Source organism: Lotus japonicus, chromosome 1 (assembly GCF_012489685.1).
Source record: "Lotus japonicus ecotype B-129 chromosome 1, LjGifu_v1.2".
Classification (NCBI taxonomy): domain Eukaryota; kingdom Viridiplantae; phylum Streptophyta; class Magnoliopsida; order Fabales; family Fabaceae; genus Lotus; species Lotus japonicus.
Genome location: NC_080041.1, coordinates 58,210,439 through 58,227,522, shown reverse-complemented (window position 1 = coordinate 58,227,522; position 17,084 = coordinate 58,210,439). Strand labels below are relative to the sequence as shown.

Sequence of the window (17,084 nt, the reverse complement as noted above, 5' to 3'; positions counted from 1 at the left end):
CTTGCATTGCATCTCATATTTGACTATTTTATCATTAAATGTTTCATAACATTTGGCAGAGACTTGTCAACCTTAAAATTTCATTATATTACATGTCAAGTTAGGGGCTCTTGTTTTAGTCAGCTAAAATAACCATAAGGCCCAATATCATCCTACTCTGCCTAAAGGATTCACAACCGAGATCGTGTTCGTCGACCAACCAAAGTGAAGCTTTAACTCGTCTAATAGTGAACCATGCAAAGGCAAGACTGACATGAGTGATAATCTAAAGACCACTCAAGCATATTCATCTAGCTACTCGAAAGTTATTCCCTATAACAAAACTAAGGTTAAGTGTTTGCGTTACTGTTCATACCAAATTCTGTAAATACGAGTTTGATCATTCCATAAGTTGACTTTTGAGTTATTGCTCATCTTAGACATTGAGTTTTTGTCACTTAAGCTCACTTGAGTGTCGGAGTGACTTTTCTAAGTACCTTCTCTGTCGCGCTCCATCAGGGACATTCAACTCACCAACGTGCACTCAGCCTTAAACTACCATACTATGACCACATATATTCTTTGATCATTTTTTCGAAGACGTCGTAAATTTTATTTTTTATTTATCTAAAGATATACTTCCATGTTTGTATTTTAAATCTACATATAAATTATATTTTAAATATACTTATTTATTTATTTAGATGCACCATTCGTGCAAACATTTTTTTATATAAACGCCAACTGTTTTCCGCTACGTACATTAGAAAATATAATGACTTAATTGCACTTTTGGTCTCCCAATTATTGTCTTCCAGCGAAAATCATCCCCAAACTTCAAAATTAGCAAAAAAAGTCCTCCAACTATACACGTCGTTGCACTTTTGGTCTGCCGTTACAGTTCCGTCTGAAAACTAACGTTTTGTAGGTAAAAACCCAGAAATATGATGAATATTCATCTTCTTCATTCATCATTCCAAGTTCCAACCCAGGTGAAAAATTTAAATCCCTATAGTCAAATAATTCAACCAAAAGGTGAAAACTTTGAGAAAATCCACCACACCTGCTCAAGATGCAAACAGAATAAAACACGCAGCTGCTTCACAAACCAAAAACGTAACCCAGGAACAACTCCCCCAAGATGCAAACTGAATTGAATTGAAGTTCAATAAATTGTTTTGCGCACCCGGTCACACCAGTGAACATCACCCTCAAAGGTGAAAACTTTACCTACAATCAGAAATGGGTATGAACAGAGGCTCCGTCAGCAAGTTCGATCCCAACGATGTGGACTAAGGAATGGCGGTAAGGTACCGCTGGTGACCTCTAAAGTGAACCCCGAAACCATGCAGGCATCAACCTCTAAACCTACAGATCCGACTTTCCTAATTTTAGCGGCCATCTCTACCTCTCGAGGGAAAATTGATGGAAGCTGGAAAATTTAGTGGTTTGCCAAGTTCAGATCGGCACCAAACCCATGTTCTCCTTCACGGGTTTGATTCACTTATGGTCTGATTGCTGGGAGAAATTGGGATTGGTGGTGGTACGGTGGTGGGGTAGTGGCGGTGTGCTCTTCGTTCCCGTTTTCCTCTCTCGCTGAACCCGATCTAACAAGGGAGGCGTTGATGATGGTGAAAATGGGTTTGGGATTAGCTTTGTAAATGACAAATGTAACCAATCCAATACGAAATTCAGATTAGCTTCATCATCTTCCCTTTAGATTAGCTTGATCAATAGAAAAACAATGTTTCTTGTTGAATTTGAAGCCGGAAGAGATACCTAGAAGTTGGATCTGACCATGTTTTTGATGCGCAGGAGCTGAAGATAAGAGTTGATGTTTTTGATCGTTTCTTCTTCTTCTTCTCTGGGTTATTGTGGGGGTGGGTTTATGGGTTTTGGGGGTTGGGGGTGGGGTTGGGGGTTGGTTTTTGGGATTTTTGGTGGGTTCTTGGGTATATGAAGATGAACTTCATCATGAAGATTGAAGAAGATAGTGAAGACTGTTTGCAGAAGTAGATGAAGATGATGAAGTTCATATGTTTATTATTGTTATTATTTTATTTTTTACCCAAAAAACGTTAGTTTTCAGACAGAACTGTAACGGCAGACCAAAAGTGCAACGACGTGTATAGTTGGAGGACGTTTTTTGCTAATTTTGAAGTTTGAGGACGATTTTCGCAAGAAGGCAATAGTTGGGGGACCAAAAGTGCAATTAAACCAAATATAATTTTAATTTAATTTAATAAATAAGGATTGTAACTGTTTGTCTTACGTGACATAGTGATTGAATGTCGTAAAAATTCTATACACATTAATATCAATTGAACTCCAAAATTTATATTACAATTTTAAATGTTAAAAACATAATTTTTCAGAGCATTGAACGAGTGCTATGCTTTCTATTTTCTGAAGATAAAATTTTAAAAAAAATATTTTACCAAAATGACTTTTTTCAAAAGAAAATAAAGTAAAATCAAACGCAGTTCAAAGAAAACCAATTAAGTTTTTTGAGGCATTAGCAGTGTGTACAAAATTTCGAGCAAGAAAAAATAGCAATAGCACCCGCCAACACCAAAGTCGCAACATTAAATGCAACATTTAGAGTGCAAGAGGGAGCGTTGGGTTGACAAGGACATTTAAAGCTGATAACACCTAACTATACACCTTCCGCTCATGGCCTCACCCTGTAATTGTGCACTCTAGCTAACTCCTCCTTCATTTTAGTACCCATTTACTACCACCACCATCATCATCATATATCATCCTCTTCAATCTAATCTAATCTGGACTCTCTCCGATGGCGAACGACGCTGCCCTCAGAACCTCTCTGCTTTGGCTTGCAGCACTTATATTGGTGGTTGGCATATGCACTAACTCGTTCAAGAAGATGATGGTTACTTACGTTTTGGGTGTAGCTGGGATTGGTGGTGTGCTTCTACCTGATTGGGATTACTTCAACCGTGATTTCTCCCGTTGGCCTTACCCTGTTACTTCTGAGGAAAGGGAAGCCTCTCTTCATCAAGGATCTGGATTTCTAAGGTGCCCCCCCTCCCCTTTCGATCTTTCACATGATTTATTTGCTTGTGTTCATATGATCTCTTTAGTTAGTGAATTCAGTTTCTTTAGTAGGGTCACTTTTGAGAAGATCTATTTAATGTTTTAATTCGAGGTCGTAATTCACATCGCTATCGTTAATATTTAAAAAGATTAAAGTTAAATGCGATTGATACACGTGTTGTGAATCACGATGCAGTTGTAGAAACCCTTAAATCTTTTGTTACCATTGCAATTGCCGCAGCGGGCTTAAATTTAAAACCATGATCTACTTTGAGGAAAGTAATGTTGTTGAAATTAGTTCTACGATTACAGTTTGTATTGTTATGGTCATAAAATTAGTTTTTCTCCTCAATTCTCATTGGGTGTTAGATGTCTCATCTCTTGCTTTACCGATCAAATTGTGTAATGTAGGTATGAGTATGACAATTATAAGTTTACATTGATGACTTTTAACGTAGGTATGCCTATACGAGTATGACAATTTTCTCTACCGATCAAATTGTATTTATAATCTTAAATTGATGATTTTTAACGTAGGTATGCCTGTATGACTGTGACAATTTGTTCTACCGATCAAATTGTATTTATAACCTTAAATTGATGATTTTTAAGTTACATGGCACGATTTTTGATTGGTGGAACAGGATGATTACACCTAATTGGGACTGAGGATTTCGGTCTCTAGTGGATGATCAAAGACATCTCTAAGACCTGACCTTTGTGCTCTTAATCTTATTAGGAATATGTATGAGCTGGTGTATGTGTGTTTGGACTAATGTTATTTTCTTATTAGAGTTTTCATTTCTGATGCAGATTTGCAAATTCTCCTTTGAGAGTGATTGGTTATATCGGGGTTTACGGATATGCAATTTACAAATGGTGGGAGTACGTATCAGGATAATGATCATCGAATTTTGTGTTCATGAGCACGAATTTTAGCCCTTAGTTTATACTTTGGTTGATTTTATTTGTTTAATTTGGAGGAATCCAAAAACCAGAGCAGTGATTGCCAAAGAGGTGCTTCACTACTTGTCAGAGTAAAAATTCAAAAGAATAACTAGAATGAATTTGATCCTCTCTTTTGATATACGGACACTAGGAACAAGTGTTCAATACATTTAAATTATTTGTTATTTTTTTTGTAAAGTACATAATATCAATCTAGTTAATTAACATCTTGACGATCATATATGGTAAACGTGTGATAGTTAGATATTTGTAAGCTTATGATTTCATAGTTAATGTATAGTTATAGTTATGTGATAATGGAAAATGAGGAACCTTGTTAGTGACTTCTTGAAGAGTCATCCATGGTTCTTCACAAGAAATGAAGAGGGAGGTCGTTTGATACCTATATAATGCACACTTACTCATCAAATGTGATTGGTTGGTTGTTCTTAACCCTATATAATTAACTTGTCTTATTTTGACCTCTATTATTTGAGAAAGGTAATGCATATAAGTTTCATGGATATCTTGTTAATTGGAAGAAATTAGTTATTTAGTGATGATATTAATTAGGATTGGTGGTCTTGGTGAGATTACCAAATTGTGTTTAGTAATTTAATTTAGTTACTCTGGTCATGCTATAGAAAAAGGAAGAAGAGGATCTGAGCTATATTTCTTTCAAAGGTTGGTTCAAGATAAGGTGTCTGAGCCCTTTGTCCAAGTGTCATATGTGCACCCATGTCCAATGAGCATTTTCCATTTAATGTCCACCAATCCAATTTTTTTTGTCAGAGTTTCCACATCCCAAGAACCCTTCTTATTGATCTTGAGCTTCATCCAGTCACCATGGTCCACTAGTTGAGATAGTTGGCACCTACTTTATTTATCCTTATTTACCACAATTAGTTTGGCTGAGATTTAATAAGGTTAAAATCAATTGCACACTCTCATTAGGTGCATAAGAAAATGAACTCCCTTATATGTTCATCTTGTCTTGTCCTATATTTAATAACATCCTGCTAAGTGTATCAAAAAAATAACATCTTGGTAAGTCCTATGCTATAATTACAATCTTCGGTAAATCATCTAAGAACATATTTAACCCTGATATTCACTAAAGTATTTACCTTTTACTTTTTATAACTCACAGTAATGTCACATCATCTACATTATTTTATTAATTTTTACTCCAACTCAACAACTCTTAAAAGTTTATATAAAATAATTATTTTATTAATTGCAAGTTTTATTTAAACCTTTTACGTTAAGCAATAATAAATGCAAACACACTTTTCATGTTGGAATTAAAAATATGCTCCAATGGTAATAGATATTGGTGAGAGTATGTATTTAACATTACATACTCTCATTGGAGATGCTCTAAGAATGTAGACAATCAAAAAAATTGAACACAATAGAGTGAGATAATACATTTTTTCGATGAGGGAGAGAAATAATAAATATGACATATAATATAATGTACTAAGAAGTGAAACACAGAAAATGAGGTATTTGAGAAGTGTGTATATATTAGTTGCTCGCCAATCTAATCCTTGATGATAAAGAGAGGTCCCAATATTTTCCACTTGCAATTCTCCAATACTTTTTTCTTTGAATATTTTATCAATGTGGTCTTATCAGAGGTCTCTTAACACATGCATGATGATCTGTTGTTTTATTTGATGTCAAATTTTCTATTTCACCAATAAAATTATTCTATTTCACCAATAAAATTATGTCAGGTATGTATGAGTATGATAATTACAATTTTACATGAGCGACTTTTAAATGATATAACAAAATTAATTAGATTGGAGTGAGAAATTTATAGGATATTAAATAAAGATAATTTAAAAAAAGTTTATAATTTTATTTACAAATTTATTATTAGTAACTACTTTTCTTAATTCAAGGGAATTAGATAAAAATAACTTATACATCAAAACCTGAGGGAGTAACTTGGAGTAAATTTTACCAAAGGCCTACAGCCAGCTATTGTGAAGGTTATTTAGCTTGCTAACCACTTCTCACTCTTTTCCAAAATAGATGTCAACTCCCAAATGCACTGATTATGGTTTCAATTCTCATCCCATAATAGACTCTTCTCTTCTCTCTTCGTGCTTTAGTCTCGAAGAAAATAAAAAGTTCAATGACATAGGAAATGCGTAGAACCGGGTTGACTCACCACGAGTTATGCGGAAAGTAAATCAAATTGAGTTGGCTCACTTCTTTGTGAGTTAGGGGAGTTGACTCATCTAATTTAAGAGATTAATTAGAAAAATAATTAAAATATTATAAATATCACTAAGAAAAATGTATTTAATATAATTTATAAACTTTAAATAATAAGTAAAATAAATGTTTATACTTGTATTAGGTTGAAGAATTGTACTTCTCTTTAATATAATACACATTGCTTATAAAAAAAGTAAAATAAAAGATGGTTGAGTGAGTCAACCCGACTCAAACAAATTTTGACTCACGAGTTAAATGAGTCGACTCAAATTAGCCTGAGAAAATATGAGCATGTTTTTTTACCACTTCAATCCACCAATAAACTGGCTTGGCTCACAAGCCAAAACTCATTTTGGCTCCAATGTTTGTTAGATGCTCTCCTTTATCGTAGCCTGTGCTTTGCTTATACACCCCCGATTAGGGGCTTTTAGGCCTACTTATCCAATGAAATGCTAATCTTTGAAAAAAATAAAGGTGAGTTGGTTCACCTAAATTAAAAAATATAAAAAACTAGTAAAGTAATTAAAAATAAATAAAACCAAGAAAAATATAAGAAAATGTATTTTTATATCATTTTATTTTTTTTAATGATATGTTAAAAAAAAAACAGTTTACATGAAAATCCACCTTGACTCATGGGTAAACTGAGTCAAGTCAAATTGGCTTGAAAAAATATAAGCATGTTTTTTACCAATGTAACCAACCGAAGAGCCGGTTTGAACTAGGTTCAAGAACCATTGCTCACATCGAGAGCTCTATAAAATAGTGCTCCTTTTCCGTCCTATTCTTCAAATTGAATCAAAGTTGTGGTGTACCCCAACCACAAAGGATACGCTTCCATAAAACGACCAAGTTCGAAACTTATAATGGATAGTTTAAGAACACGTTATTTCGGTGCTCCTCCAAGAAACAATGTCCATCCAGAAACGGTTGTGCTAGCTGAAGATTCAGAATTCCACCAACCACCTACGATTCAGAATTTCACCATCTATGCGTTAACAAAATATTCAACCACGTACATTTCCAAATAGAAGATTCAGAATTCCACCAACCACCTAAGGCAATGTTATCTGAGTAACATTCCTCTCTTGAAGAAGCTAGAGCCGGGTGAGTGTAGCTTATGGGGGTTAGAATTGGTTCTGATGAAAGAGAAATTGATCCAAACATGCTAGTACACAAAAACCCAATTAAAAAAGCCAAATACTTGCGTATAACTTCACAAAATACTTCCATGTCCTGTACATAGCCATGCATTTTGATCGCTGCTAAACAACCACATCAGCTCTTACAAACTTTCTCAATTGCAACTTGCATGAACGGGAACAAGTTTGCAATAGCCCCCACAAAACGGTACAGTGAGGCCTCTACTTACCTGATTTGACAAAACCTTTTCTCTCTTATGATTGGAACCCTAAAATCAAGTGGCATTGACAAGTAGAAAATCCAGTTAGGTGCAGGAAATGCACATGAATATTAGATAAGCTACATTTGAGTTACAACCTAAAGTAAAAAGACTCGCTTGGACACACCAAGATCATGAAGACCAACTGCCAGATGGAAAAAAGCTAACAAAAATGTTTAGACAAATAAGAATAAGAGTCAAAATCTGGCAATTGTTCATAAATTTATCTGCAAACTATGAACCCTAGGGTATAGTGACTGTCGAGTAAGAACAAAAACTGTCTCTTGGAAATACATGTGATATTGATGGCAAGATCATTTGTATGGGATTGCTGACCTGAATTATGCTTTCAAGTTTCGCCCTCGAACGAAAACATCAAATATGGTTGCCATTTGAAGTTGAACTTCACCATTCTGAGAATATGTCAGCTTATAATTGTGCAACAGCTTCTTCTTCATTGCCTACTCCACTTTGAGAACAATCTTCATGAACTCATAGACAAAGAAACTTATTGAAGCTGAAGGAAGTACCTGAACATGGTAAATTAAAATACAAAATGTTGTTATTAAACTTTCACTTTTAATAAAAAGAAAACTTAATTAGAATGAAAATCTGAAATCAAAACAGAAGAAATCGGCAGAATGATCAATAAAACATTCATATATTATAAAATTAAAGTAGGACTGTTCATAATAACCAGTTTCCCAATCCAACTTATATCCATATGTAAACATAACTTAAAAAATCTGGATACTTAAAACTGGTTATGACATGGATCCATTTTATTTTTTAAACCGCAAAATGGATATCTTAAGGGTAAAAACTGGTTCTTTAAAGTGGATCACCAAACCCTTTCCCATCCATTCTCGGCTTCACAAATCTGTACCTCAACTCATTGATACCTCCCTAACAGATTATTCAAAGTCGGGACTATGACCTTAATTGGGAAGGAGGTGTTAATCATAAATCACATAATCATAAAATTAATCATAAGATTTAGCAAATTTACTATTTGTGTTTGCGCATATAGATTCATATACGCATATAGAATAGCATAATTAACAAAAACAAAAAAAGCACTTTAAATAACTAGAAACACTGTACTCATAACTCGTAAGTGATAAAACATAAATCATAATTCATACATACATAATCCGCAACCACAAAGTACTTAAATCCAAACACCCTAAAACTTATCAAGAAGCCATTTTCAAACAAGGAGCAGCCTCAACAAGGAAGAGAAGATAGAACAAAGGTGGCTGAAAGGCTGAAAAAGAGAACAGAAGAGGGTGAACCTGAAATAGCGAACAAACTCAGCGAATTGCTCGCTATCACCATCACCAATGGAGGTGGTTGCGTTGCTAGTCGCTACTGGGGTGTGGGAGTTCAGGTTGTTAATGACAAGTGTGGGGATTGAGGTCGCACTTCAAGGTTTTAACCCATATGGGTCGCGCACCAAAACGGGTTAACCCGGAAAGATTTGGATCAGGCCATAATCGCGATTATGGGATTAAAGTCACAAATAACGTAGGACTAAGGGAGAAAAGGATTATGGGAGCGACTTTAATCGCTCAGGGTCCCTATTCACATAATCCTACGACTATGCAATTATACTCCCGATTTTGACTACTACGCTCCCTAGCCATTCGACCAGATCTGATACCCCCCCCTCCCCCCAAACTCTAAATTTCGTCAATAACCAAATTAGCAGCACCAATAGTTATTCATCACTGCTGCTTCGCCGCCGCTGCAAACTCGCTAAAGCGATCCACCAAGGAGGCACACCAAGGTCGGATGGAGATACGATCGAGGGGATGCTCCAGCAGGTGGGGCCGGCCATCATAGCCTCCATCGGCATGGAAACCATCCCCGCGAACTTGTCGACCCTTTACGTGTCGCTCCTGAGCGGGTCCACGTTGTCGCCCACCCACACATTAAACAGGGTGGCGCTAGCACACCATTCCAGAAGCACATACACCCAACTTTGCTAGGGTTTCATCCTCAAAGCACCACCAATAGCAGCTCATGAGTGCTAATCATATAGCAGAGGCGCTTCTCAATGACCGAGCGAGAACTACATGAGAAATGTTACAGGTAAAATCTAATCAAAGATAACTACTATCAATCTTCGCAGCAAAATGAAAGTGGCGATGGGTTTTCTTCACCCAAGCAATTCAAATCGGCTGATGGCGGCAGTTTCAATTCAATTCAAATCCAGTACTCTCCTGTCTCGGTCTCAACGAGGGTAATGAGTCGTATGTCTTCCCATGGCGTCAAGCACCCATCATTTGCGGGTCCTGCATTTTCACTCCTTGCTTGTTGCCCAGTCATGTTCAAGCTTGTTCAAATAAATCACAACAGTTTTAAAACCAGTGCCAAACTAGTTTGAAACCAGTTCACCAAATATGAAACTGGTTCAAAGGAAATAAAAGTGGTTCAAGTTATATAACCTAACAACCATATAACTGGTTTTAAATTGGATATGGTTAGGTTTTTTGGAAAACCAAATTATGCACTCTCCTAAATGAAAGCAAGCATCTATCGAAGATCTAAATTTAACACAAAGGAAAATGATTATGTAGCAACATAGAATTTTCATTCTGTGTTACCTGATACGTACGCCTCCTCCATCATGAACGATACAATTCCTTTTGTTTTAGTATATACAATTGAAATTATGGATAGCCACACGCGTAAATAACTAAAAAATCCTAATAGAAGTGGCCAAAACATTGCATCAAAAGACATCAAGGGAATTGGAGAAGGACCACACAGAGAAGCAAAAGCCAGTTTGTGATCACCACAAGGTACAACGTAAAATGGAATTTAGATAACCCATGTAAACAGAAACTTAAGCATAAATGAACCATAATAATAATATGTATTCTGTATTTGCTATATTGAAATTTTTAAGCAGTTCTAATAGAGTGAATCATCAACATGAACAGATTGGCAACCAGTGGATAATAGTTCTAATATCTCATGAAATACGAGATTCCAAACTTAGATATACAGTAAGTCATTAAATACAAGTAACTAGGGCATGCTAAGATGTTAAGAATTTAAATACCTGTAATAAGCTGGGAAGAAGTCCTGCATAAAGAGCTGGAATGCCACCTTGTTCCACTATTTTGACAAAAGTTGCTAAAGTATTTAATCTTGTAGACTGCACTTGCAATTGAAGGTTCCTCCTCACCACTTCAAAAGGGTATGTAGCAAATTCTGCACATGCACCAGCAATAGCCCCATGCAACAATGTCCTTACTGGCCCCAACTCAAGCTGATCAAAGGCACTCAGTTCCTGCCCCTGTTTATGCATATTCTGGATTCTCTTCATTCCTTCTGGTGAATGCAGATAAGCTGATTTCAGTATATCATATACACTGTAGAAAACTGCACCAGAAGGAGCCATGCTTATCAGTGATGGTACTAGACCCTTGTAAAGAGAAAAGAACCCTTCAGTTCGAATCATGTATTGGAAAGCACCAACTACGCCGCCCAAAACTTCTCCACCAGGAGCCACTAGCTTGGTTCGGATCTGAAGGGCACCAAACCATACAGTAAATATTTCCATGTGATTACATTGCAAAATAACTACACATGTCACAAAACCTAACTTTTACGATTCAGGTGTTCACAATGATTGAAGAAAACATACGTGGATCACATAACTTAATGTTACATCATTTTTCTTGAAAGTCAGACTTGGAACACACCTCATGTACACGTTACATGGAAGGGGAAATAAAACATAACCTAGTCATTTCCTAGACAAAGTCCGATAATCCGTGACTTGGACCCACTGTTGTGTGTCCATCTTTCTACTAAAATGATATGGTCATGTTATGAGCTAATCTGAGACTCTGAGAGTATTTATGTCCACATGAAACAACTTGTTATGCCAATTATTTTCTTTTCATTTAACATTTTTTACCAAAAAGGGAAAACCATTCGCACAAAATGGGGCAACATTATAAACTCTTCCTCCTTGAGTTCTTGTTTGTCTTTTCATTTGTTCACACCAAGGCTCAAAGACCAGAACTCATACTGCCATACAGATAGAAGGTTGCTATCCAGTTCCTGAAACTAAAAGCAATAAATACTACAATATAAAAAGGAATATATGAAAGCTCACCAGTTGAGCCCCTGCTCCATGGAAAACAATGAATTCAAAGACCCCTCTCAATGCAAATACATGACAGTCATGTTTCTTTGCCTATGAGTGCTTTACTTGTCCACATGCAAATTTATGCAGATGCATGCTGGAAGTTTATGCAGTTGGCCAGTAAAAGAGAAAACGAACTACGAAATAACAACAAATTCCTACGTACAGTGTCAAGTGGCAGGCATATAACAGTAGCAGTAATCCCCGCAGAAGCACCAGCAATAAACCTCTCAAAATTGGTAGTTTCCTCATTCCCGGAGAATCTGAGTAGCTGTTTTCTATAGGTATCATAAGCACAAAAATTAACCGCTTTGAAGGGAGCCGTTCGCAGAATATTTACAAGGTTCCCTTTCCAAAAGCCCTTCAACCCTTGAGAAGTGGCAATTGCTCTAATAAGCTCAAGGATATTCTTCTTCTCACCACGAAGTATATATTCCAGCTTTAGTCTTTCAAGTGGGGCAAGACAAGTTCTGACAGATCCAGAGAAAAATATTAACTATTGTGCAAAACCATTTAGCAGCGTTTCAGGTAGATTTATAACCATCAAAATTAAAATAAAAAACGCAATTATAAAGACAAGAGTTGTGTTCTTTCACATACAAATTATTGACGAAAGCTACAGAGAAGCCTAATAGAGAATCTGGATTAACTTAGTTTCTAGTTGTTTACTACTTTCAGTTGGTTTGTTACTGCAAGGCAGTTAGTTAGCTGTTATAAAGTGTCATTAGCATGTGGCAAATTAGTTACAAGTTAGAGTATAGTTAGTTGAGCTACTTGCTATAAATACACATCTCAGTCTCACGGTAAGATACATCAGATATTATATAATCAAGTATCTTATTCATCAAATTCTTTCTATTTCTATTTTCTTGTATCTGCTAAGATGGTATCCGAGCTCTAACCAGGACTCTGCCATCACTTTTCCTTTGTTGAATCATGGCGCGGAAGAGCAATGGTGCGCAACCGCAGCAGAATCCACAGAAGCAACAACCAAATCTTGATCCAATGCAGAATCCTATGAGTCCCTATTACATCCATCCTGGAGAAAATCCTTCAGCATCTATGGTGAATCCTCAATCAACCATTGAATGGAAGAAACTATCATGCCTGGGACAGAGCTATGAGAAGAGCGATGGCATCTAAAAATAAATTCAAGTTCCTAAATGGAAGCTTACCAATTCCGCATCCTTTCGATTCAGCACATGAAGCTCGGGAAAGATGCAATAACCTAGTTCATTCAAGGATTGTAAATTATGTGAGTCCTTGTATTGCACAAAGCGTGATCTATGCTGAACATGAATCGGAAGTTTGGAGGGATCTCAAAGAGATATTCTTGCAGGGAGATTTGGTCGGGATCTCAGAACTGCAGCAAGAAATTTCGGGATTGAAACAAGGCAATAACACTGTTACTGATTAGTTCACAGAATTAGAGCATTATAGACCTTTGTCACATATACGTGTCAAATTCAATGTAGCTGTGATGCTTTCCCTGATACGAAGAAGTATAGGGAGCAAGCTTCTATCATCAGGTTTCTTGTAGGCCTCAAAGGTAGTTATAGTGTTGTGAAATCACAAATTCTACTAATGGAACCACTTCCTAGCATGAATAGAGTTTTCTCTTTAGTGATGCAACACATGAGGCAAATTCGAGGTCATGTGAATTCAGAGGAGTTAGCAATTTTCACATATGCTGTTGATACTAAGAAGCAGTATGGAAAAGGGAGCAGGAACTTCCTTTTCCAGATATCCTAATAAAGTGTGTACCTACTGTGGGAGAACAAGGCACTGAATGGAGTATTGTTTCTGCCGCAGTTTGGTTTTAATCGTCTTCTATTCAGAAATTGTGCGATAGTCATGGTCGCAAGGTTTATTTTGATCCTGTTCAGTGTTTCATACAGGAGAGGAAATCAGGGAGGATGATTGGTTTGGGTAGAGCTTATCGAGGACTCTACAAGCTATAAGCTGAGAATATTAATCAGAAAGCAGTTTTAGATATTGCATTAAGATAAATTATTGTTCTATCATTCCATAATTAGCTGTAAGCAATTTTAGGCTAGAACATATTTCCCCTAGTAGAATGAAGATTAAAGTTCTCTTGGCATCAAGGACTTGGGAACATTAAAGTTCTTCTTAGGACTTGAAGTGGCTCGTTCTGCCCGGGGTATAACACTATGCCAATGAAAGTATTGTTCGGACCTTTTACATGATTCGGGTCTCACAGTTTGCAACTTGCAAGCTTGCATCTATACCTCTTGATCCAGCCATACGACTTGCAGCAGATTCAGGATCCCATTTCCTGATGGTTTTATGTACACAGAAGACTTTTAGGTTGTTTGTCGTATATAATTACAACACGACCTGACATCCGTTTGCCACACAGCAGCTAGGTCAGTTTATGAGCGCCCCTACTGTAACTCATTATAAGGCACCTACGAGGGTGCTTCAATATTTCAAGTCTTCACCTGGGACTGGTCCGGATACGTTTCAGGTCCATGCTTCTTTATTGGTCATTTTGAAAGTCCAAGAAACAGTACAATGGCTCGCTCCTCTTCAGAAGCTGAGTACCGTGCCTTGGCCTCAGCTTCCTGTGAATTGCAATGGCTCATTTATCTGGCTCCGTGATCTTCATGTTCCTTGTGTCCATCAGGCTGTTTTACATTGTGACAACCAAAGTTCTTTACACATTGCCACTAACTCCGTTTTTCATGAACGGATGAAGCATTTGGGAATCGATTGTCACATCAGTTTGTGAATATGTTCAATCTGGCCTCTTGAGATTGCCTCCTCTCTCTACTCATAAGCAACAGACAGATTTATTCACAGAGGCTCTTTTGCCTTGCGTCGCCCATTCTTTCCTCTCCAAGCTGACATTGATAAACATTTTTCATCCGCTTACAGCTTGCGGGGGATATTGAGGAAAGCGACATAGAAGCCTAATAGAGAAGCTAAGCTGTCGATGAACTTAGTTTCTAGTTGTTTCCTACTTTCAGTAAGTTTGTTATTGCAAGTCAGTTAGTAAGCTGTTATCAAGTGTAATTAGCATGTGGCAAATTAATCACTAGTTACACATCTCACTGTAAGATACATCAGAAATTATGAAATCAAGTTTCTCATTCATCAAACTCTCTCTAGTTCTACCTTCTGTTAAGACAAATTAACAACAGTAACATCAATTGCAATTTCCAACAAGGTGGTGTGATGAAATTAACTATACCTGGAAACCATGGCAGCTACAGCACCAGCCCAGAGATGCTTGGTGGTATTGACGGCATTGCCTCTTCTTACCCTAACCTTTGGAAGCTGAACGACACCGTCCGAGGTAGACTCCTTGTCGGCAGAAAGTTTAGCAGCTAGCAAGCTCACCGACATAAAACACCCAACCGGAACAGTACAACGCCGGCGAGGATTGGGTTCGGAAGACTGAGTTGTCGGAATCCTCGAAGACAGGAATCGAACGAAGGAATCGGGAATTGTTGGTTCCAGGAACAAACCCCCATTGCCTCCGGTGAATGAACCAAAATCGGAACATGGGTTGGATAAAATCGAAAGGGAATGTGAATGTTGTTGTTGTTGTTGCTTGCAAAGTTTCCGTGTTGGCATTGCCATTTTGATGGTGAAAACTGAAGAGTTTGCTACTTGTTAACACATATTATCACTACAACGCAAATTGAATAGAGGATTGTGGGTTCTTGTTGCATGATAAGATGTAGAATGAATGATTCCTCGGTTTAACTCCATCGATGAATGACAAAATATTGGGATGCTTCTTTGTTTCAAACGTTGTATCAGTGTTCTGTTTTAGCTAAGCCTATTTGCACCCTCTTTGCAGCGACGAAAGAAGGTTTAACATTATCTCTTTAGCAATTTAACAATTATCTCCTCTTTGCTGGACACTTTTTAGTTTACTATATTGAATATTGAATATTGATTGATTTTGGTAAGATCCGACATGAATCATAAAACGGTTAGCTATAAACTTTTGAAAGGATACGGGTAGGGTAATTTGGAGAATTCGACATTTTCTTAAATTTACGCAGTCAGCACAAATTTTACCCGACATTTCTATCGAGTGAAGATATAATCTATTGTCTAAGCGATGCCTAATTGTTTAAGAAAAGATACATTTTCTTCAAATTGTTGTACCGGCACATCTTGGAAAAAAACTCAAAATATCAAGCTTAAACTAGAAATCAAATAAGGGCACAAATTACAAAATGAAAGATACCTCTTTGTAAGACTTTGTTTAGATTGATGGCGGAGGGTGGAATGTTTTTATGTTTTGTTGTTTGGTTTTGTTAAAAGAGTAACAACGTCTTCCTCCAAGAAAAATGCATTGTTATTTTTTGCCTGAAGTGGGCATGTCTTATTTAAAGTCAAAAGAATGCTAAATCAATGGAATGATGTTCCAAAACTTTACGGTACATGCCTCAATACATCAAGTTCATGAAGAAAATATTATTTAAGAAGATGGGACTTGGTGATGAGGAGGAAATTATAATGCTAATCGAGAAATGTAGTATCATACCACAAATAAAGCCCCTTATCTAAGTGAAGGATTTGGAACGCTTCAGAATATAGTGGAAATTGAGAAATTTCATGTAGGAAATGAATTATGTGACATGGAGGTTTAGCATCAACTTGATGCCCTATCATTGTTTGAAAGGCTTTAGGTCGGGATGCGAGACAAACAATGATGTCCCTCTAATTGGTAGATCAAATTATCAAGCGTGTCCTTATAGGCTTGTAGAGGATGTGCTTATGAAGGTTGAAAAAATATGTATTTTCGGTGGACTTTATTGTACTAGATATGAAGGAAGATTCTAAGGTTTCATTAATCTTCGGAAGACCATCTTTAGTCATCGGGAGAGCATTGAGAGATGTTGAGCAAGGCTCGATCTCATTTATGGAGACGAGAGAAAAATGACTTTTCCATTTTCGACACTAACCAAAGTGATATATAGATGAGAAACTCCTCAGTCTTCCTAATTTTAAATTGATTGGTTTTGCCTTAGCTCTAGAATATGCTTGCAAAACTTTGATCAAATTGCGTGATGATTTGCATGCCCCAAAAAGTGCGATGCACTGGGCGACAAAACCAGGGTAGGATTTTAGGTTGACGAAATTTCTAACTAGGACTATAACATATGTACTTTTTGGAGACAAGCTAGAGTCCTCTAAGTTTAAATAAAGTCAATTTAGAGATTTAGGAGAATTGAGACACTCACGAGAGAATTAGGCGCCAAGATATGATTTCTAATTTTCATTGGCATTCGCTCAAGAAATTGTGGTGAACATGGG

At 36.8% G+C, this 17,084-nt stretch overlaps 2 protein-coding genes across 3 annotated transcripts; one reads left to right on the top strand and one right to left on the bottom strand.

Annotated features, from left to right (window-relative positions):
* The first annotated feature begins 2,589 nt into the window (after positions 1–2,589).
* On the top strand, positions 2,590–4,291 carry LOC130731936 (signal peptidase complex-like protein DTM1). The gene is made up of 2 exons (XM_057584096.1): positions 2,590–3,018; positions 3,850–4,291. The coding sequence occupies exons 1-2, from the start codon at positions 2,777–2,779 to the stop codon at positions 3,935–3,937; spliced, it is 330 nt and encodes a 109-aa protein (XP_057440079.1). The 5' UTR covers positions 2,590–2,776; the 3' UTR covers positions 3,938–4,291.
* Positions 4,292–6,767: 2,476 nt separating this feature from the next.
* Positions 6,768–15,633, bottom strand: LOC130732615 (probable mitochondrial adenine nucleotide transporter BTL3). Of its 2 annotated transcripts, XR_009017087.1 has the most exons (5): positions 15,001–15,633; positions 11,953–12,256; positions 10,692–11,159; positions 7,958–8,151; positions 6,768–7,630 (listed from the first exon to the last, which is right to left on the bottom strand). XR_009017087.1 is itself a non-coding variant. In XM_057584628.1 (4 exons), the coding sequence occupies exons 1-4, from the start codon at positions 15,390–15,392 to the stop codon at positions 8,083–8,085; spliced, it is 1,233 nt and encodes a 410-aa protein (XP_057440611.1). In that variant the 5' UTR covers positions 15,393–15,633; the 3' UTR covers positions 7,662–8,082. The 2 variants fall into 2 exon arrangements, 1 of the variants encoding a protein (XP_057440611.1); XM_057584628.1 differs by lacking the exon at positions 6,768–7,630 and having other exon boundaries at positions 7,662–8,151.
* Positions 15,634–17,084: the final 1,451 nt, after the last annotated feature.